The 23,526-nt window shown below is 44.9% G+C and overlaps 1 protein-coding gene across 1 annotated transcript in view; it reads right to left on the reverse strand.

Annotated features, from left to right (window-relative positions):
• Positions 1-23,526, reverse strand: part of GALNT16 (polypeptide N-acetylgalactosaminyltransferase 16) — a 111,609-nt gene that overhangs the window by 45,342 nt on the left and 42,741 nt on the right. Inside the window, exon 2 of the mRNA XM_027769469.1 lies at positions 161-318. Within this exon, the coding sequence (XP_027625270.1) occupies positions 161-318 (158 nt within the window). The remainder of the gene's footprint in view (positions 1-160; positions 319-23,526) is intronic.

Raw genomic sequence — 23,526 nt, forward strand, 5'->3', positions numbered from 1 at the left:
GCAGATCCATGAAACACTAAGGAATCAAATGTCTAAATTACTAGACTGAGTCCAAAGAAATCATCCTCATTTCTTAAATACATGAGTGAAAGAAAATAAGCTACACAATGGTGGCCTTTTCTCACCCTTTCTTTCTCTATTGACATAATGAAAGCCATACCTGTAATGGCGCGTGTCCCGGATGGGCCTGTCTGGGCTCAGCTTGTCACTCTCCAGCTGATTGAAGGCATGCTGCCTGTAGGGGTCCTCTCCGGCCTTCAGCTGCTTGGCCGACAGGTAAGCCTTCTCATCAAAGCCTCTGGAGGGTGTTCCTGTCACCTGAGACAAAGGTCAGCATCAGAGGGGGCACAGGCAGGAGGGGCCCCTCATGGTAAGCCTTAGTACACAGGCAGGGCCAACTGCATCACCCCAACTCTGAGGCAGAAATCATTATCTCCTGTGTATGAATGAGGGAGCTGAGACTCAAGGGGCTTTTAAAAAATGTGACCAAGGTCAGAGCTAGTAAATCACAAGGTCTGGATTCGAACTGGTCACTCTGACTCTAAAGCCCACGTTCTCAACAATGCTCTGCTGGATATGGATACAGTGGATCCCAGAGTGCACCAGACCCCTAAGACCAGGAGTCCTGAGGAGACCGTGCACCGGAGTGGAGACCACCATGCACCTAAAGATTGACAGTGTCCCCGGGCACAGCCGGGCCGGGCACTGAGCTAGACGTATAAGAGGTGCCTGCTTAGTAAAACACCAGGGCACGGACAAGCTGCTTCAAAGAGAACAGCTAGTAAGGACAAGTGAGCCCTCACAGGCTAACGCCAGAGCTGCTGGAACTCAAATGCACAATGATGCATCTTCTTTGGGACTTTGCTTCTTGCTGAAATAGCCCGTCAGGTCCAGTGGGCCTACAGGCACTAAGTGCTGAGGAGCAATGGATGACAGATGACAGATGCTATGGCCCAGTCTCCTCCTCCTTAGCCACACTCAGCCCTGTGCTCCCAGAGCCACCAGTGAGAGACACTGGGGAAGGACACATCTGAGATGAATGAGCGGATGCATGCATCCTGACATCTCATTACCTGAACCAAACTGCTGGCCAGATGTTCCCCAGAGTGCCATGAAGGATCATTAACTGAGCCAGCTGGTGGCATGGCAGTCAAGATAGCTGGATCCCACATGACCAACTACACAGTTTGAGTCCCAGACCTGGTGGTCTGAAAAACATACCAGATGTGTGCATGCGTGTGCCCAAATCCCAAAAGGAGAAATGGAGGAGAAAGGATTGAGGCATGACCATCCCATGGGAGGTGCTTTCTCACTTCCCCCCTCACTCTCTCTCTGCCTCCAGAGACGGTCTGTGCTCTCTGGCAAACCAGGAAATAAAAAGAAAAGAAAAAGAAAGCTCATTAACTGTGAGCACACCCCAACTCCATCCCTTCTACCCAACCAGCAGCCCTAGGCTGGATCTTGGGCCCCAAGGGGCAGCAGGAGGCAGGTGAGAATGTCCGCTCACAGGACGCCTGCATGTGTACCACACCACAGGACTTGTGCTACGGGGATGGTCCCACCAAGGCAGCTGGGCCTGTGGGGTGATACTGAGGGACATTACCAGCATCTCAGGGCCTCCGTGTCCCCCTGAGAGCCCCCTACCAGTCTGGACAGGAATGCTGACGGTCAGGGAGCTCTTTTCTCCTGAACAGAGGCCACTCTAAGGCTCCCAGATGTCCTAGGAGCCAGTGGACACTCCCTGAAGGCAGAGCCAGTGAGGGACACTTCCTTGTGTCCACGGGGTCTAACCCCATGCCAGACACAGCCACTCCAAGGGTGTAGGCTCAGGATAATGACACAGCCACGGCAGCTGCATGGTAATTTTTGGAACTGGAGCCATGCCAGGGACAGCACAGACACGGTAGAGGCCCCCGCGGACTGGAAATCCATTTCAAGAAAGGAGGGAGAGGGAGGAGAGAGAATGTCTGGCTTTAGCCAGATTGCTAGAAGGATCCAAGCTGTCCAACTGTGAGAGTGAGAATGGGGAGAGCTACCCTTTGTGTGCTTCCCACCTGGGGAATAATGGGCGCTGACTGCACTCCCACCCCGCTTCCTCCAGCTCTTCCTCCCTCTGGGTCAGAGGAACGGAGAGCAGCCCCAGCTGATGGTGGAGGAGCCAAAATTAAAGAGGGATGAGATTCTGGCATTCCCAAAGGGAGAGTATATCACTTCATTATCCTGTAAGTCAACTGTGGGAAATAACCACGCTTATTTATTTAGGACTTAATGGCCACTCTGTGGGCTCAGGACACCTCTGAGTCCTCACCCCACACTCACCCATTGCCCAGTAAACATTGATCGAGAGTCACCCATCTACCAGGCATTGGAGCACCCTTCTGCAAATTCCTGGGGCCACCTGAGCATTCATTTGTTTGTTGAAGAATGCTTGAATTCACTCATTCATTCAACAAAGCGCCGCTGAGCACCTCCTGTGTGCCAGAGAGAGGGGACATTTCTGAGACTTTTCCCCAGCCTGCTGCTTTCTTGAACTTCATCCAAAGCTTCCTCGGGACTGGAAGACATAGAAGATTGTCTGCTCAGACCGAGGCTCTCTAGAGAACTTCCTCCTGGGGCCAGACAGTGGCACAGCAGTAATGCAACTGGACCCAAATGGGATAGGTCTTGGGTTCGCATTCCCAGATCTCCTGAGCACCCTGGAAGAGTACGTGCACACATGCCCATGATCTGGACTGGCTGACGCTTGTGTGAAGACCCTGTGCGTTGGGCCTCTCTCTCTCTGCTTTTTTTTTTTCCCTTAAGAATAATTTTATTCATTCATTCACTCATTCATTTTAATTTGACCAGAAAGGGGGAGAGAGAGAGAGAGAGAGAAAGTGAGAAAGGAAGCCACCAGTCTGGGACTTGAACCGCGATTGGCCAGCGCCCTTAACCACCATACCACCTGTTGGCCCCACTCTCTCTTTACTTGTAAGAAGAAATAAATGAATAAACTTCAAAAAAGAGAGAGAGAAGTTTCTCCCAAGATTTCAAAACTGAGTTAAGACATCCTAGAAGATGCTACCAGAAAAAGTCTGCTGTTCCCTCCCACAAACCCGTGGTCTGAGTGGGCCAGCTCTCCTGCAGGTGGTACCAGAGTCTGCAGTTAGACCCTTCACTGTGAGACAACTGTGAGGAGGTGGCCGTAGAAACACAAGCCTGCTCCTTCCCAAGGGTCTCAGCTCTCCTTTCACATCGACCCGGAAGTCTCTCAGGAATGGAACTGAGCCATCACTTGGCTTTGAGTCTACTGAGTGGAAAGGATACTGAGGAAGGCTAGGACACGGATCATGGAATTCTGTGACCTCTGCAGGGCTTCCACTTCCTCCCTCCTCAGTCCCTCCCTGGCCTCGCTCCTGTCACCACCCAGAGCCAGTCTTCTGATATCTCAGGCCCCATTCACATGCCAAGACCATAACTGACTTCCTTCCTGCTCTTGAACTTCTCCTCTTACCTTTAATCCCATCCTTTGATCTTGAGACTTCTAGGCCTTTGAATTTGCCACCAGTGCCTCTAACTCAAAACTAATTCTCCATTTACCCCCAAAGCAGCTGTCTTTCCTGTGTTTCCTGTTGCAGAGATGAGCAGTCCCATCTCTGTCCCCCAAGTCTCACATTCAGGGTCATCCTTATGCCCACTCCCATGCTCTAGAGCTGTAGACCTCTGCCCACGTACCCGCAGGTGGTGTCCTCTGGGCATACCACTAGTATTAACTCAACAAGCATGTATTGAAAACCTCCTTTGTCTAGACACCATGCAAGAGGCAGGTATGGTATATGGAAATAAGCAAAAACAGTGTGGCCTTTAGAAGAGGAGTCTAGGAATCTAGCCCCTTTCCTGCCCCATCCCATACCAGGCATGGCCATGGAGGATCATAAAGAAGAAACCTTCATCCCAACCTTAGAGCACAAGCCACTGAAGAACTGACCTCGGAACCTCACCCCACTCCCCCTGGGGCAGGAGGCTGGAAGGGTCGCATGTGCCATGGATGGTGACCAGTGCGTGCTGTTCCCTTCTTCCTTCTAAAGGGAAACTGTATCATGGCTGTCCTGTTTTCCTGTCCACATCGCTTACTAAGCACATCAGCGAGGGAGTAAATGCATCATTTGGCACTCGGCTGCAGAACCATGAGGAGCTATATCTGGACCAGCCCGAGAGACCGGAGATCCTGGGCTCAGAGCCACTGGATGGACTGCTGCTATTGCCCTTTCTGGGGACGTGGGAGTGCGTTGGGCTTTCGGTGGATTCTTGTGCCAGGCTAGGGCACATGTGACATAGAACCTGACATCTGTGCTTTACTTCTTCCTTTCCATTAGATGCTGAGCTCCCTGTACCGGCACACAGATGGTGCTCCACAGGTGTTTGCCGAGTAAGCGAATGGATGAATGAGTGAATGCCTAAATACTGTCCCTGCTCTCAAATTATCAGTTGGAAAGAGGACAGCAGCAAACAAATGAGATCCTCTGACACATCAAAAGACCCTCAGTGACCTCTCTCCCACAAAGCATAAGCTCCAGAGCTCACCATGGCCCACAGGACTCTGTGGGCAAGTGTCCAGCCACCTTGCTGAACTCAGCTTCTACTGTTTCTTTTTCTCTTTAAGTTTCCTTGTTTCTTTCTTCCATAAAAAAAGACAGAGATGTGTAACACCGACAGGGTCTGGACACACCATCTACCCCCAAATTCACCCAGCTTCAGCTCATAGGCACATGTGTGCCCGTATGCTTAGGGAGGTCTCTGGACATGAACACGGAACCTTCCCATGTGGTTCAGCCTTGCAGAGCTTTGCATTTTATTATTGTCTGATCCCTCCACTTCTATTATTTTTTTTTCCATTTCATTTATTTTATACTGATTTTATTCCTGTGCCATAAGTGTTTGTTTCTTCAGTTTCTTCTGGGATAGCTTCTTCTGTGCAACTTCCTTTTCCGATTTAGGAACACTTTGCTCCTTTTCAGTGAGGATCATCTCCATGTGGCAGGGGGAGCTCATGTATGGGTTAATCCGCCCATGAGCTCTGTAAGTACGATGGTGCATCTTGGGTGCCTTGTTCACCTGAATGTGCTCAATGACCAGAGACTACATCCAACCCCTTAAGTCCAGCATTACTCTCTGCATTTTTAAGCATGTGCAGCAAAAATTCAGCACTCTTTTTGAGCCACCGACCTTGTGTCTAGCCCCGTTGTTTAGCCTGGGCACATCTACCAACTGTGCCATTGTAACGACGGAATGGCACACACTGCTTCTGTAAAGTGACATCCTTCAGATACTTGATGGCCTGGGCAGTTTCACGAGTGTTCTTAAAGCAAACACGAAGATTTGAACCTCTTGATTTGCATGATTTTGTGGGTTTCTCTGGATCAAGTGAATAGCAAACCATTTTCAAAGATCACCTCAGTCTTCTTATAAGAAGAGAGTCTGCTTCTACTCTTGACCTTTTCCTTACTCTGCTCCAGCCACACTGGTCTCCTTGCTTTCCTGGAGCCCTCCAGGTGCCCTTCCCCTAAACCTGCTTATTCCTTCTGTCTCCTTTCTGGAAGGCTCTTCTCCTGGATGTCTTTGTGGCTTCACCTTTTATCTCCTACAGGGCTCTGTTCAAATCTCAGCTTTTCTGTGAGCCTCCCCCGACCACCATATGTCAAACTGTGACCCCAACCCAACCCTTGCATTCTCTATTGTCCTGCCTTACTTACTACCATCTGGTATTCTATATGTACTGTACTTATTTCTTTTACCTTTAAAATTATTTATTTATTTATTTATTTATTTATTTATTTAGGTTTTTTCCATAGGGTGCAAGTGCTCACTAGAGAGAGAAAGAGACAGAGAGTGAAAGTGAGAAATCACCCTCCAGGGGAGAGCCATGCTGCACTCCTTTCTCCTCCATTCTCCTCTTGGGATTTGGGGCATGCATGCACATGCACTCAGTGTGATTTTCAAGTTGCTGGGTCTGGGACTTGAACTGTGATCAGTCATGTGGGAGTCTAACACCTTAAGCACCACACTACCTACTGGCCCTATTTCTTTTACCTTTTTGACCACTTTTCCCAATGGCAAAGAAGCTTCACCAGGCCAAGAAGTGTCTGTTTGGTTTAATGCTATATCCCAAAGCCCAGAACAGTGCCTGGGTGATTGTAGGCACTCAAAAACAATGGCTACTGAATTAATGACTTCAAGCTTCCCTCCCCCCTACCCCTCATGCTGCAATTCCCTCTCCTCCACTCTCCTCTTGGGACTTCAGGCATGCACGCACATGCACCTGGTGTGATTTTCATGCCACTAGGTCTGGGACACGAACTGTGGTTGGCCATGTGGGAGTCCAGCACCTTAACCACCACACCACCTGGTGGTCCCTAAGCCTCTATTCTTATAAGTCAGTTTGGGATATTTTCTGTTATTAGCAACAGAATGAACCAGAATAGAAAAATCTATCATCTACCTACCTATCTACCTTTTTTTTTAATCTAGTTTGAGTTGGATATCCTTCTCTAGTAACCAAAAGTTCAGAGTCATCAAACCTCTAGTCCTTTTAATGGGCTGAAGTCATTCACCTAAATTTTAAAAATAAAATGACAAACAAAAACAAATGCATCACCAATAGCAATGATACAGTGTAGGTGGCAGCCATCCGTTCCAGGACACCAGACTGGTCTCTGGCAATCGGCCCAGTGGCTTGCAGCCAGAGCTGGGTGGGGCATTCCCAGCCTTCCCCAGCAGGCAGGGCCGTGTTCAGATTTTGAAGCAGGGGTTTCGTCTCGACCATGGCTTGAGAAGCCCTTGCATTATCATGGTGAAAAAGGAGGCTGGGAGAAGATGAGGAAAGGCCTGAAGAGCCTCCCACATCCCTCCAGCCTCACACAGAGCTCTCAGCTGATGTTTAGGCAGCTGCCTCTCTCCCCAGTCTTGGTCCTTGTAGGGAGTGCCATATCCAGCACTTCCTTGTCCAATAAGGTCCATCACATCTGAAATTGTTTAAGCCAACATAATGACTCTGCTCTATAAAACGGGAAGAATTACTTCTCATGTTGGGGAGTTTTATTTTCATCTATTGCTTCGATTAAACTTTGAGACTTGCCTGACTTGCTTCAGTTTTTTATTTTCCAGCTAAATTTGCTTATTGCTTCTCGGACTGCTAAATTTAGGAAAGACACAGCGAAGGGAAAGGTTTAAAATAAGAAAGGCAAATATTTTCCATGTCATTTTCATCAAAAACAGTTCAACCCAAGGGGGTGGGGTGGGGAACCCAATTTAATCCAAATCCCTAAACTTTCTTTTAAAATATACACATACCCCTAAATTTTGGATTTAAACAGCTCCAACTCCTTTTAAATAACCACTGCCCAATTTTCTTTTATTGACAGTAAAACAGGTACCTGCTGTTTGCCTTTCACTAAATTTCAGTGAAACTGCAAATAAAAAGGCTCTGGCCCTATTTTATGGATGGCTCCTGACTTTTCTTCTGAGTCTGCTATAAACCAAAAACACCTGGTGAACAAAATGTGATTTCCAACCACTCCCCCTGCCCCTGGAAGCAAAATCTCATCTAATTTTTGGTCCTGGTTGGAAGATTGCCATTCATTGTGAGAGCAGGAAGCTCGGCACATGATTGGACGTTTCTGAGCTCAAGCTCTCAGGTTCCTGCTCCCACAAAAGAAAAGATGTGTCCCGTAAGACTTCCCCTTGACCCGCTGGTTCTTCCTTAAGAAGTGGCCAACCCCACATAGCCAGCAGGGCTCTCATCCAACAGACAAGATGCTCTGGTGGGCACAGAGCCAGAACCTTTGGCTGGGGTAGGGGAACCCCGAACAGGGTATTGAGGTCCTGAGAGGACTCCAGCTGGCTCCAGCCAGGGCCCCATCTTTCACTTCACGTTAGCAGTAATTATAACAATGACCAGCTGGGGCTTTGAAATCTGATGGCCCTGGGATGGCATGCCAGTTCTGTCTGCTCTCTCTGGCTTAAGAAAGTCTCTTACCCTTTCTGAGCATATTTCTTCATCTGGAAAACGGCAATTGTCCCAAGGATCAAAGAGATGATGTGTATACTATACTTTGGACAGTACCTGGCAATTAAATGGCAATTCTTAATTATTATCAGTTGTTCTCAACCTTGACCACTTGTTAGAACCACCTAGGAAGATTTTTTTTTTTTTTGAGAGGCTTTCGCTACAGGGTGCGTGTGCTCGCCAGACAGACAGAGAGAGACAGAGAGACAGAAAGTAAGAAATCACCCCCCAGGGGGGATGGCCACGTCGCAATCTCTTCTCCTCCGTTCTCTTCTCGGGATCTTGGGCACGCACGCACACGCGCCCGGCATGAGTTTTAAGCCACTGGATGGGGGACGCGACTACATGGGAGTCCAGCGACATAGCCATTATGCTAACTGCTGGTCCCCACCTAGGAAGATTTTTAAGCACTTGAGGTCTAGACCATACCCAAGACCAAATAGATTGGGATCTCTGGAGGTGGAACACAAGCACTGGGTGTACTTAAATCACTGCAAGCAGTTCAATAGTGCTGCCAAGGTTAAGAGCCACTGCTCTATACAAACACACGTTGGAGAGGGACTGCTAGTCATGGCTGGTGAAACCATAGGATCTTAGAATTATGAGAGATCTCAGAGGCTATCTCCTCTGATCTTCCACCCCTTTCCTGGAGCCTTGCTGCAGGTTGGTCTTTTGGCCTCTCTTTGCCCTGACCAAGAGCTTCACCATTAGCAGAGCCAACTACAACCAGCTAGAGCCTTCCTGGTGACCATGGAAGTCTAACACCTTGCAACACTTCTGTCCTGCAGTCCAGGAGGCTTTAGGTCAGTTTCATGTCAAAGAGCACAAGATAGGGGCTGCCTGGGAAAACTTACCTAAGACCTCAAGTAGGTCTCCCACCCATCCTAATATGGCCACCCAGGGTTGCTGATGCACACACAGCCTTGTGACATTAGTGATCTCACCTAGAAAGTGGATGTGGGGCCCACTGTCCATTCCTGTGTAGATCCAAGCCACCAGGGTCCTTTAATCAAGGCTGAGATGAGGCATCAGGCCCACCATTCCAGTCTCTGTTCAGATCTAGGGGAGTCCTTTCCAGGTCCATCAGGCTCTCCAGGTCTCCATTTCCCACCCTCTGCCCAGCCCAGAGACCATGCTGGGATGGAGGGATTCTGAGGGTGGTTCATGTCAGAGATGCGTGGTGCAATAGCTCAGTTTCCACTTGCTTACCCAAACCAAGAAGAGCATTGCTGGGTCTGCAAAGCATACCCGAATGCTGCCTTACCCTCCCCCACAGCTGCCGTAGCCCAGGGTACAAGGGAAGATTGGCCTCTTCTACGGTGATGAGGCGATACTGATGGTGCAGCAAGGGTCTACCGTGCACTGGTTACTATACCAACTGCTTATTTTTAATCTTCAAATAATCCTGCAAAACAAGTGCACTTCTCGTCCTTATTTTACAGAGGTGAAAACTGAGGCTCAAAGAGGTATAATAAATAGCACGCCCTCATTACATAGCTGCGATGTGGCTGGGCTGGGACCGCAACTGAGGCTGTCTGGTTACAAAGCCTAAGCACAAAGTCTTCTCTATGTGTCTACGGACTACTCCTAGGCCCAGGTGTGCTTGGCACCCTCTTCCAGTTGAGTGCTCCAATTCCAAAGCAACTAGACTCTGATGCCCAGCACACAAATAGACCTTGACCAGTACAGACTGGAGGTGGCCTCCCTCCTTGGCTCAGGGATCAGAACATCAGCTCATGGCTCGGATGGGGACTTGCCCAATGCTGTCACTTCTTGGCCTGTACACAGGCTTGGAAACACTTCTTTGCTTATGGCTCAAAAGAACATGGAAAAATGGAAAAATACAAGAGTTCATGTTACTCAGACCAAAACAGCCCAGATTTCCTCGGGTCAGCCCAGGCCATCCTGGGTTGTCCCAGCTAGCAACAACCTTAGGGTCTTGCTGATCCTCAGCTGCAGTCACATCAGAGGGGAGACAAAGTCGATTTCCACTCAGGGTCTTGTCTGCCTGGCTATGCTGATCCCCTAAATAATCTAGCCATGCTCTGTGACTGAGGGAAAGAAGGTGAAGAGAGAACTGCTGAGATGGGCAACCTCCGGGCTTCCCAGGTCCCAGTGAATACCCTCCCAGCCAACTAATTCTGGTATAGTCACAAGTGTCAAGTCTGCATGCTATCATTGCACTTTGGGTATTCTATTGTCCTTGAACCTGTCAGAAGTTAGCAGGAAAAACAAAACCAGTAACGGGCCATGTGCACATAGAACTCACAGAATGTGGCTATTGCCAGCGTGGTGACCCCACTGACTAAGGTCAGGACCTGCTAGGCCAGGACCAAATTCAACCCATTAGATTCCAGGAAGGTCCTGATCACCAGCTGGGAATCTCAGTTTATAACCCTTGGCAGAACAAAGGGCCAAATCAGGGCAGCAGCTGAAATAAACAAACCAAAACAACCAGATAAATCTTACCTCCTTTCTATCTAAGAAAAAGGAGTTACAATGGGTCAGTCCATGGCATGGTGGTTAAGGAGGTTGGATCCCACATGGTTGACTGCGTGGTTTCAGTACAGGACTGGATGGCTTGAGAAACATGCCCGGTGTGTGTGCCGGGGTGCCCAAAATTCTGAAAGGAGGGAGAAATGGAGGAAAAGGGATTGCAACATGACCATTCCCCATGGGGTGATGGTGGAGGGTGCTTTCTCACTTTCCTTCTCTCTCGTTCTCTGTCTCTCTCCAGCTGGTGCATGTGCCTCTGGCAAAATTAAATTTTTAATTAGCTGAGTTAATAGTGGTCATTATCCTAGAGTGAATCCCAGGGGTAAATACATTGATGAAAAGTACGTCTCTCCCAATTGTCACACCTGGGGCGGGGACACCTGTCCAGAGTAGCCCATTCCTGATGCATGGGAGAGGAGAGGAAGCAGAGGGAGAGATGCAGAATACGAGGCTGCGCCACAGGAGGGGCCGGGGTGTTTTGCAGATGAATTCATTGTTGAGTAACACCTAGAGACCCAGCTTTGACTTCCGCTTTCTCTCCAAAGCATAAGCCACATAACTAAAAACCGAGTGGAGGTGGGGGCAGCAGCGGGGACAGGAAACAAGACTGTAAGCCCTGGTCAAAGGCCATCAGCCTCACATGTACTGCAGACACCAACCACAGAAGAACACCCTGAAGAACCAGTACATAGGCACGTGGGAGGTTGATGCCATTTCCTTTCCCATTTTGTTCATTTTAGGCCCTTTGCATGGGAGGGAGCTAATACATAAAAATGTAAAGTGATCAAATAATCTGTCAGCTAAGCCAGAACGAAAGTACCTGTTTTGCATGCTTTACTCTGTCTCTCTGGTGAGTGCACACACCCTTATAGCAAAAATCTCTTTAAAAAAAATTTAAAAAGGAACTTAGTTTAATGAGATGGGCAGGCCAAGGAGAGCTGAAGAGGGCTGTCAGTCAAGGTCCTCAGGCTAGTCCACAAGCCACTGTGCTGCGGAGGTGGGGTAACCTACCCCACTGACTAAGGTCAGGACCTGCTAGGCCAGGACCAAATTCAACCCATTAGATTCCAGGAAGGTCCTGATCACCAGCTGGGAATCTCAGTTTATAACCCTTGGCAGAACAAAGGGCCAAATCAGGGCAGCAGCTGAAATAAACAAACCAAAACAACCAGATAAATCTTACCTCCTTTCTATCTAAGAAAAAGGAGTTACAATGGGTCAGTCCATGGCATGGTGGTTAAGGAGGTTGGATCCCACATGGTTGACTGCGTGGTTTCAGTACAGGACTGGATGGCTTGAGAAACATGCCCGGTGTGTGTGCCGGGGTGCCCAAAATTCTGAAAGGAGGGAGAAATGGAGGAAAAGGGATTGCAACATGACCATTCCCCATGGGGTGATGGTGGAGGGTGCTTTCTCACTTTCCTTCTCTCTCGTTCTCTGTCTCTCTCCAGCTGGTGCATGTGCCTCTGGCAAAATTAAATTTTTAATTAGCTGAGTTAATAGTGGTCATTATCCTAGAGTGAATCCCAGGGGTAAATACATTGATGAAAAGTACGTCTCTCCCAATTGTCACACCTGGGGCGGGGACACCTGTCCAGAGTAGCCCATTCCTGATGCATGGGAGAGGAGAGGAAGCAGAGGGAGAGATGCAGAATACGAGGCTGCGCCACAGGAGGGGCCGGGGTGTTTTGCAGATGAATTCATTGTTGAGTAACACCTAGAGACCCAGCTTTGACTTCCGCTTTCTCTCCAAAGCATAAGCCACATAACTAAAAACCGAGTGGAGGTGGGGGCAGCAGCGGGGACAGGAAACAAGACTGTAAGCCCTGGTCAAAGGCCATCAGCCTCACATGTACTGCAGACACCAACCACAGAAGAACACCCTGAAGAACCAGTACATAGGCACGTGGGAGGTTGATGCCATTTCCTTTCCCATTTTGTTCATTTTAGGCCCTTTGCATGGGAGGGAGCTAATACATAAAAATGTAAAGTGATCAAATAATCTGTCAGCTAAGCCAGAACGAAAGTACCTGTTTTGCATGCTTTACTCTGTCTCTCTGGTGAGTGCACACACCCTTATAGCAAAAATCTCTTTAAAAAAAATTTAAAAAGGAACTTAGTTTAATGAGATGGGCAGGCCAAGGAGAGCTGAAGAGGGCTGTCAGTCAAGGTCCTCAGGCTAGTCCACAAGCCACTGTGCTGCGGAGGTGGGTTAACCTGAGTGCAGCAGTTTCTACAGCTGCAAAAGGAGGTCATGATGCTGCCCAGGGTGTTGAGCTTGTTAAATAACATCATTGCATTGGGTTCATGGAAGGCCTTCACGAATAATCACATGAAGGAGGGAGCTCTACCTCGAACATCAGAACCTCTGCCACAACCTCCACTCATTCCACCATTGTCTGGTACACATTTACTGCAGATCTTGGAGCAGAGGCCAAAACTCCGAGGACTAGGTCTCTGGACAGGTCTGCAGAAGAGCCTGGACTTCTTCGTATGTGACCTGTCGCTGTGCTTGCCATGTCATAGGTGCTCAGGGTGTGTTTGTCACATGAGGAAGTGTGTCCATTCTATCCCAGAGACCTGGGTTCTGCAGAAGATGGAAGAGTGGTCAGCAACTCTGATCTAAGTATCCCCAAAGTGGTATTTGCTCCCTTGAGGGTGGGATATGTGCTTTGGACAAGAAACAAGAATTAAATGTAAATAGGGGGGGAGTAAAAAAAAAAGTTTAAAAGAAGTTTAAAAAAGAAAAGCCCATCCTAGTCTTCTCATTAGACACTCCTTGTAAAGTCTAAGTATAGACTTCTGGGTCTCTTACATCGCATACACAGCTTTAAAATAAAAGCTGGCTCACACTTTAATACTATTTTCTAATCTGTATTTTCTACTTAATAATATGTTAGGGCCATCTTTCCATGACAATAAATATTAATCCATCTGCCAGCTTTGGGGAGGGTGGGCAGAGACGTGTGCTTCATTGTGTTTGAAGAGCCCTCTGTGAGGAAGGACATTACTGTGGGTTAATGGTGGATAGTGCTTTTCTTCCTTACCTAATATCTTCGAATATCACATTAAATTGTTTTTAAGCCACCAGAATAGTCATTAAATTAGCCCTTTTGGACATCGGTCTGGCAGTACATCTCCAGTACTATACCCTTTGGCACATGGTCTTTTCTATTTTTTTTCCTCCCGAGAGGTTTTTGCTATAGGGTGCGTGTGCTCGCCAGAAAGACAGAGAGAGAGAGAGAGAGAGAGAGAGAGAGAGACAGAAAGCAAGAAATCACCCCCAGGGGGGATGGCCACACCGCAATCCCTTCTCCTCAGGATCTTGGGCACACGCACACATATGCCCGGTGTGAGGTTAAGCCTCCGGGTCCAGGACTTGAACCGCGGTCAACTACATGGGAATCCAGTGACATAACCATTACGCTAACTGCTGGTGCCAGCCTTTTCTATTTCATTCTTTCTGCTACCTATCCCTTTCCAATGGTGGGTGCCCCAAATCTCCCATATACCCAGATTTAAATTTAACTTTTGGAAAGAGGGAGTGACATGTGTAAATATGCCCTCTCAATCAGGATTCCTATTTTAATTATGATTCAAATTGGAGATAAAGATGTTCACAACAGTCTTATTTATAAGAATGAAAACTTTAAAACAGTCTATATACTAGCAGCATGGAAATAAGTACATTATTTTCTATTAACTGAATAGAATATTTGGCAACAATTTACAATATTTGGTATAGGTTGTGTGAAAATAAGCAGTCTTTTTTTTTTTTTAATAGGACGTGTGCACTCACTGGAAAGACAGAGAGAGAGAAAGCAAGAAACCATCCCCTGGGGGGCGTGTCCACACTGCTATCCCTTCTCCTCCATCCTCTTCCAGGAATTTTAGGCAAACATGCACATATACCCAGCATGAGTTTCAAGGTGCTAGGTCCAGGAATTGAACTCCGGATGGCCAGGTGAGGGTCCAGTGCCTTAACCACTATGCCACCCACTGGCCCAAAAAGTACTCTTTTATAACTTATTGCTGTGAATATAAACTGGTATAAATCTTCTAAAAATAAATTTAAGAGTTTATATTAAGAGCCTGAAAAAAATGTGTACATGCAATTCAGTTTTTCCTAAGGATATGATTAAAAACATATTCCACTTATAACAACAAGAGATTGTGGAGAAAAATCCCTAGATTTTCAACAATAGAAAATTGGTTCAAAAGTTATGGTATAACAATGTTAAGTCAATGTTTTAAATAATTATTTATTTATTTTTATTTATCATTATCATTATTATTTAATTTGCTACAGGGCACAAGTGCTTACCAGAGGAAGAGAGAAGGAAAGTAAGAAAGCAAGCCTCCAGGTCCAGGACTTGAACTATAGTCGGCCATACTGAGTCTAGCACCTTAATCACCAATGCCACCTGGCAGTCCCACTCAAGTAAACTTTAAGAAGAACAAAACTGGGGGCCAGCAGGTGGTGTAATAGTTAAGGTGCTGAACTCACACATGGCTGACCGCAGTTCGAGTCCTGGACCCAGAAGCTTGAAACTTATACTGGGCATGTGCATGCATGTGTGTGTCCAAAATCCCAAGAGGAGAATGGAGGAGAAGGGACTGCAGCATAGCCATATCCCAGGGAGTGATTTCTCATTTTCTCTCCCTCTGTCTCTAGCAAGTATACACACCCTTTAACAAAAATCTCTTAAAAAGAAAGAAAAAGAAAAAGAACAAAGCTTAAGGCATCACACTTCTGATTTGAAATCTATTACAAAGCTATAGCTACAGTAATCAAAAACTGTATGATATTGGCAATAGAGACAGACAGATAATTCAATGAGACAGAGTAGAGAGCCTTGAAATACATCCATGCATGTAGGGTCAGCTGATCTTTGACAAGGGTACCCAGAATACGCAATGATGAAAGGATAGTGTCTTCTATACAGTGTTGGAAAAACAGAGCATCCACTGTAAAAGAATGAAATTGAGCCCCTATATTATACAATACACAAAAATCAACTCAATATGGAATAAAGACTTAGAAGTTAAGACCTGAAAGTATAAAACTCTAAGGGGAAAATCTTCATGACATTGGTCTTGCAATAACTTTGTGGGCCAGGTATCAAAAATGCAAGCAACGGGACCAGCAGTTAGTGTAATGGCTATGTCGCTGGACTCCCACGTAGTCGACTGTGGTCCGAGTCCTGGACCCGGTGGCTTAAACTCACGCCGGGCGCATGTGCGTGCGTGCCCAAGATCCTGAGAGGAGAATGGAGGAGAAGGGATTGCGGCGTGGCCATCCCCCCTGGGGGGTGATTTCCTGCTTTCTGTCTCTCTGTCTCTCTGTCTGTCTGGCGAGCGCACGGGCCCTATAGCAAAAACCTCTCAAAAAAAAAAAAAAATGCAAGCAACAAAAACAAAAATAAACAAGAAGGAATAAACCAAACTAAAAAAACTCCTGTGCAGCAAAAATTTCAGACAACAGAGTAGAAAGGCAATTTACAGAGTGGGAGAAAATATCTGCAAATCATATGTATGATAAGGGGTTAATTTCCAAAATATATAAGAATCTCTCACTACTAAGTAAAAAAAATAAAACCCTGAATTAAAAAATGGACTACGGTGGGACCAGCAGATGGCTACATCTCTGGACTCCCATGTAGTCAACCATGGTTTGAGTCCTGGAGCCAGTGGCTTAAACTCACGCTGGGTATGTGTGTGTACGCATGCCCAAGATCATGAGAGGAGAATGGAAGAGAAGGGATTGCGTCATGGCCATCTCCGCTGGAGATTTCTCACTTTCTGTCTCTCTGTCTCTGTCTTTCTGGTGAGTGCACGCACCCTATAGCAAAAACCTCTTAAAAAAAAAAAAAAAAAAAAAAAGAACTCCCACAATATTCAATAATCCCACCTCTGGGTATTTACCCAAAATTACTTAATATAATCAGGATCTTGAAGATATATTAGCACTCCTATATTTATTACACCATTATTCCTAATAGCCCAGATGTGAAAACAACCTAAATGTCCATGCACAAATGAATGTAGAAAGAAAATGTGGTATAAGAACATTATGTAATGAATGAATGTAGTACATGACTATATGGAACTCTGTGCAGTTTTGTTGTTGTTTTGGTTTTTGTTTTTTGCTATAGGGTGGGTGCATGTACTCGTCAGCGGGGAGAGAGAGTGAGAAAGCACCCCCAGGGAGATGACTATGCCACGGTCTTTTCTCCTCAGCATTTTGGATACACATGCACGTTTACTCAGGGTATTTCTTAAGCTACCGGGTCTGGGATTTGAACCACACAGTCGGCCATGTGAGATCTAGCCGCCTCAACCACCATACCACCTGGCTGGCCGTAGTCAGCCTTTTAAAAACAAGGAAATCCTGCCACTTGCAACAATATGGATGAACCTTAAGGACACTATGCTAAATGCCATCAGCCAGTCACAGAAAGACAAATACTGCATGATGCCATTCATATGAAGTATCTAAAATATCAAATTCATAGACTCAGAATGTCAAATTCATGGTTGCCAGAGGCTGGGGATAAGGAGAAGTGGGGAATTACTAATCTTTTCATTTTTTTAATTTGCCAGAAGTCACATGTTCTCACCAGAGAGAGGGAGGGAGAGCGAGCGAGCACCCCAATGGGACAGAGCCAGGCCGCAAGCCCTTCTCCATCCCCATCTCGTCAGGATTTGGGGCAACTATGCACTCACACATGGAGTGTTTTTCAAACCGCTGGGGCCGGGATTTGAGCTGTGTGGTCTATTATGTGGGATCCAGCTCCCTTAACCACTAGGTCATGGAGCAGACCCAGGGAGTTACTAACTAATCAGCATAAAGTTTCAGTTGAGCAAAATGAGGACGTTCCAGAGAGCTGTTGTATCAAGGGTCAAGAGTCATGTACTGTACCTTTCAAATGTGTACACTTTCAAAATTTGTTAAGAGCGTGGATCATCTTAAGTGTTCTCACTATAATAAAGTTGGAGAGAAAACACTACATGTGGAATGAAAGACCTGCAGTTTTTCACTCATTGACGTGGGATCTGCTAGAAGGTATTTAAAATGTTCTGAATTTCTATCTCTTCGTTTATAAAATCAAATCATAGCAGAATCTAAAAAAAAAGTTATGAGATACCATGTAAATAAAATACATTGTGATTATTAAAAATGATGGGGGCCGGCAAGTGGCGTGGTGGATAAGGGCGCTGGATTCCCACATGGCCAACCATGGTTCGAGTCTCAGACCTGGTGGCTTGCTTTCTCACTTTCCCTCTCACTCTCTCTCTCTGTGTCTTTCTGGTCAAATAAATAAATAAATAAAAATGAATTAATAAATAAAATTAAATAAATAATTCTTTAAAAAATGATGTAGAAGGAATTTTTTAATATGGAAAGATGTTCACCATACACAGTTAAATGGGAAAAAAAAGCTACAAATTAAAATGCATATTGTGATTCCATTTTTATTTATCTAGATGTTCTAATTTATCTTAATGAATAATTATTACCTATGAGATCAAGAAAAAATGGCATTAACAATATTAGCTCTGAAAGTTCTGTAGCAGCACAGAAATATGCTTGCATAATGATGGGAATTAAGGACAAGATAAAAATTGTATATATTCTGTGACTGTAGTCCAAAAATTATGGACCTCGAAAAGCAGGACATAGCAAGAAACAAAACCTGATTGGTTAGGCTGGGAAGATTATGAGCGATTTTCCATCCTCTCAGTTACTGTTACTATGTTTATGTAATTTGTATTTACATAAATATAGATTACATATATTGAATTTTTTTTTTAATTTTTAGTTTTCTCTGTAGGGCGTGTGTGCTTGTCAAAGACAGAGAAAGGGACAGAAAGTGAGAAATCACTGCTCTCTTCTCAGGGAGGATGGCACATTGCAATTCCATCTCCTCCGTTCTGGGTCCTTACTCACAACCCGAGTGATTTTCAAGCCGCTGGATCCAGGGCTCGAACCACAATATCAGTCATATGGAACCCTGTGCCTTAACCTCTGTACCGCTGGATGGCTCTGTAATTAATATCTTTTAAATGGAAAAAAAAAATCTTTCAGATTTTTTCCTTTATAGCCTTGGAATGGTTGTCTGCATGGTAAGGCTGCTTACTGAGAAGAACATGTTACAAGGGTCTGATTCACAGCTTAACGTTACTTTACATGGGGAGAGGATGGTCTCTTCAACTGATGGCTGAAGCTTACTTTTACTTAACCTGGGTGAAATCTCTACCATCTCTACCCTGCCTCTTATCAGCCCTGATTCCTGAACCTGAGCACGCCCGTGCCTCAGAGCTAACCAGCCCCTCCCTTGGGTTCTTCAGTACCTTTGAGTTTCACCCCCTTTTGGCTTATCCTGGAGCTCATGGGTCACACTTGCCAGCCTTGAGCTTAAGGTCTCAGGAGCTTGGGATGGAATGACAAGCTAATGTAAACCACCAATAACAAATGGATCAACACATATCTAACATCTCCTGAAACAGGCACTCTCACACATGGCTCTTGAGGGTACATTTCTTTATGGAAAACTATTTGGGAAATGTATTAAAAGTCTCTAAAATGTTCACAGCCTCTGGCCTAGCAAATTTTTTTTAATGTATGTATTTATTTTCTCCATGAGTGAAAGACAGAGAGAGAGAAAGAGAGAGACAGCACCCCCAATAGGGTCCAGACACCACGACTCATCCCTAGCTCAGTTGGTCCCAAGTCATGGGCACGTGCAGATGCCTGGTGTGCTCAGGGAAGTCTCCAAACAGGAACCCAGAACCTTCCCACATGCGTCAGCCTCATAGGACATTTTACCTCTGTCGTACCATCTGGCCCCCAGTCTAGCGATTTTGATCATGGTGTGTTGTAAAATAAGATATTCAGATGTGGATACAAAGATATATTGCTCAATCTTTTATAAAACACTGGAAATCATCTAAATGTTCAATAGAGATTGGCTAGCTAAATGATGGCACTTCATAAGGTTGTCATGTAACATACAGAACACTCAGTTCAATGACAAGTTCAGATTAAACATGAAAGTTCAGATAAACAATGAATCATTTTTTTAGTGTGAATATATCCCAAATACTACATAGCCATTAAAAGTCATGGCTTTAGAACAGTGGTTTCCAAATGGTGTTTCTTTCCTCCCCATGACTTAATTAGAATTTCTCACTTTTTTTTTTTAAATAGTTTTGCTATAGGGCACATGTATTCACTTGAGTGAGAGACAAGGGGTGAAGGAGTGAGAAACCATTCCCGGGGTATGGCCATGCCATAGTCTCTTCTCTATTTTCCTGCTGGGATTTTGGGCATGCACACACATGTGCCCATTGTTATTTTCTCCGGGATTTGAGCTGTGTGGTCTATTATGTGGGATCCAGCTCCCTTAACCACTAGGTCATGGAGCAGACCCAGGGAGTTACTAACTAATCAGCATAAAGTTTCAGTTGAGCAAAATGAGGACGTTCCAGAGAGCTGTTGTATCAATGGTCAAGAGTCATGTACTGTACCTTTCAAATGTGTACACTTTCAAAATTTGTTAAGAGCGTGGATCATCTTAAGTGTTCTCACTATAATAAAGTTGGAGAGAAAACACTACATGTGGAATGAAAGACCTGCAGTTTTTCACTCATTGACGTGGGATCTGCTAGAAGGTATTTAAAATGTTCTGAATTTCTATCTCTTCGTTTATAAAATCAAATCATAGCAGAATCTAAAAAAAAAGTTATGAGATACCATGTAAATAAAATACATTGTGATTATTAAAAATGATGGGGGCCGGCAAGTGGCGTGGTGGATAAGGGCGCTGGATTCCCACATGGCCAACCATGGTTCGAGTCTCAGACCTGGTGGCTTGCTTTCTCACTTTCCCTCTCACTCTCTCTCTCTGTGTCTTTCTGGTCAAATAAATAAATAAATAAAAATGAATTAATAAATAAAATTAAATAAATAATTCTTTAAAAAATGATGTAGAAGGAATTTTTTAATATGGAAAGATGTTCACCATACACAGTTAAATGGGAAAAAAAAGCTACAAATTAAAATGCATATTGTGATTCCATTTTTATTTATCTAGATGTTCTAATTTATCTTAATGAATAATTATTACCTATGAGATCAAGAAAAAATGGCATTAACAATATTAGCTCTGAAAGTTCTGTAGCAGCACAGAAATATGCTTGCATAATGATGGGAATTAAGGACAAGATAAAAATTGTATATATTCTGTGACTGTAGTCCAAAAATTATGGACCTCGAAAAGCAGGACATAGCAAGAAACAAAACCTGATTGGTTAGGCTGGGAAGATTATGAGCGATTTTCCATCCTCTCAGTTACTGTTACTATGTTTATGTAATTTGTATTTACATAAATATAGATTACATATATTGAATTTTTTTTTTAATTTTTAGTTTTCTCTGTAGGGCGTGTGTGCTTGTCAAAGACAGAGAAAGGGACAGAAAGTGAGAAATCACTGCTCTCTTCTCAGGGAGGATGGCACATTGCAATTCCATCTCCTCCGTTCTGGGTCCTTACTCACAACCCGAGTGATTTTCAAGCCGCTGGATCCAGGGCTCGAACCACAATATCAGTCATATGGAACCCTGTGCCTTAACCTCTGTACCGCTGGATGGCTCTGTAATTAATATCTTTTAAATGGAAAAAAAAATCTTTCAGATTTTTTCCTTTATAGCCTTGGAATGGTTGTCTGCATGGTAAGGCTGCTTACTGAGAAGAACATGTTACAAGGGTCTGATTCACAGCTTAACGTTACTTTACATGGGGAGAGGATGGTCTCTTCAACTGATGGCTGAAGCTTACTTTTACTTAACCTGGGTGAAATCTCTACCATCTCTACCCTGCCTCTTATCAGCCCTGATTCCTGAACCTGAGCACGCCCGTGCCTCAGAGCTAACCAGCCCCTCCCTTGGGTTCTTCAGTACCTTTGAGTTTCACCCCCTTTTGGCTTATCCTGGAGCTCATGGGTCACACTTGCCAGCCTTGAGCTTAAGGTCTCAGGAGCTTGGGATGGAATGACAAGCTAATGTAAACCACCAATAACAAATGGATCAACACATATCTAACATCTCCTGAAACAGGCACTCTCACACATGGCTCTTGAGGGTACATTTCTTTATGGAAAACTATTTGGGAAATGTATTAAAAGTCTCTAAAATGTTCACAGCCTCTGGCCTAGCAAATTTTTTTTAATGTATGTATTTATTTTCTCCATGAGTGAAAGACAGAGAGAGAGAAAGAGAGAGACAGCACCCCCAATAGGGTCCAGACACCACGACTCATCCCTAGCTCAGTTGGTCCCAAGTCATGGGCACGTGCAGATGCCTGGTGTGCTCAGGGAAGTCTCCAAACAGGAACCCAGAACCTTCCCACATGCGTCAGCCTCATAGGACATTTTACCTCTGTCGTACCATCTGGCCCCCAGTCTAGCGATTTTGATCATGGTGTGTTGTAAAATAAGATATTCAGATGTGGATACAAAGATATATTGCTCAATCTTTTATAAAACACTGGAAATCATCTAAATGTTCAATAGAGATTGGCTAGCTAAATGATGGCACTTCATAAGGTTGTCATGTAACATACAGAACACTCAGTTCAATGACAAGTTCAGATTAAACATGAAAGTTCAGATAAACAATGAATCATTTTTTTAGTGTGAATATATCCCAAATACTACATAGCCATTAAAAGTCATGGCTTTAGAACAGTGGTTTCCAAATGGTGTTTCTTTCCTCCCCATGACTTAATTAGAATTTCTCACTTTTTTTTTTTAAATAGTTTTGCTATAGGGCACATGTATTCACTTGAGTGAGAGACAAGGGGTGAAGGAGTGAGAAACCATTCCCGGGGTATGGCCATGCCATAGTCTCTTCTCTATTTTCCTGCTGGGATTTTGGGCATGCACACACATGTGCCCATTGTTATTTTCTCTCTTTCTTTTTTTTCTTTTTTTTTTTGGTAGTTTACTATAGGGCACATGTGGTCACCAGAAAGAGGCAGACAGACAAAGAGAAAGTGAAAAATCACCCCCTCAGGGGGGATGACCACACCACAATCCGTTCTCCTCCATTCTTCTCTCAGGATTTGGGGCATACATGCACACGCACCTGGCGTAATTTTTAAGTCACCAAGTCTGCACAGCCGGCCATTGGGATACAGCTGCCTTAACCTCCCTGCTACCTGCTGGCCTGAACATCTCACTTTTTTTATCGCTTTTTAAAAAAAAAAAAATTGCTAGCAGGTGTGTGTACTTTAAGAGAGAGAAAGCAAGAAAGCAAACCCCACCCCCCCATGGGGAAAGGTCACACCATAATTCGTTCACCTTTATCTGTTCTTTTTTGGGGATTTGCGGCATACACACACACACACACACGTGTGCCCAGCACGATTGCCAAGCCACCAGGTCCAGGACTTGAACTGCACTGTGAGCCAGGTGGGGTCCAGCTGCCTTAACCAACATGCCATAGGCTAGCTTGACTACCTTTTCTCTTTGATTTTCAGACTTCTGTGTAATAGCTGACTTAAAAATAAGAGGTTCACTTTTAAAATAAGATTGAAAAGTCACTATTTTAGGAAGCTATTTAATGATAGGAAAGAGTCCTCAAAATATCAAGTAGAAAAAAAGCATGTTAAAAGTTAGTATGGGGGACCAGCAGGTGGCGTGGTGGTTAAGGCACTGGACACTTCCACATGACCGACCCTGGTTTGAGTCCTGGCCCTGGTGGCTTGCTTTCTCACTTTCTCTCTTTCTCTTTCTCTCTCTTTCTGTGTCTCTCTCTGGTCACATTAAAATAAAGAAATGAATAAATAAAATTAAATAAATAATTCTTAAAAAAAAAAAAAAAATGAACAATTGGGGCCAGCAGTTAGCGCAATGGCTATGTCGCTGGATTCCCATGTAGTCGACTGCAGTTCGCATCCCGGACCTGGTGGCTTAAAACTCAC

This window comes from Tupaia chinensis, unplaced genomic scaffold, assembly GCF_000334495.1.
Source record: "Tupaia chinensis unplaced genomic scaffold, TupChi_1.0 Scaffold149686_1, whole genome shotgun sequence".
Classification (NCBI taxonomy): Eukaryota; Metazoa; Chordata; class Mammalia; order Scandentia; family Tupaiidae; genus Tupaia; species Tupaia belangeri.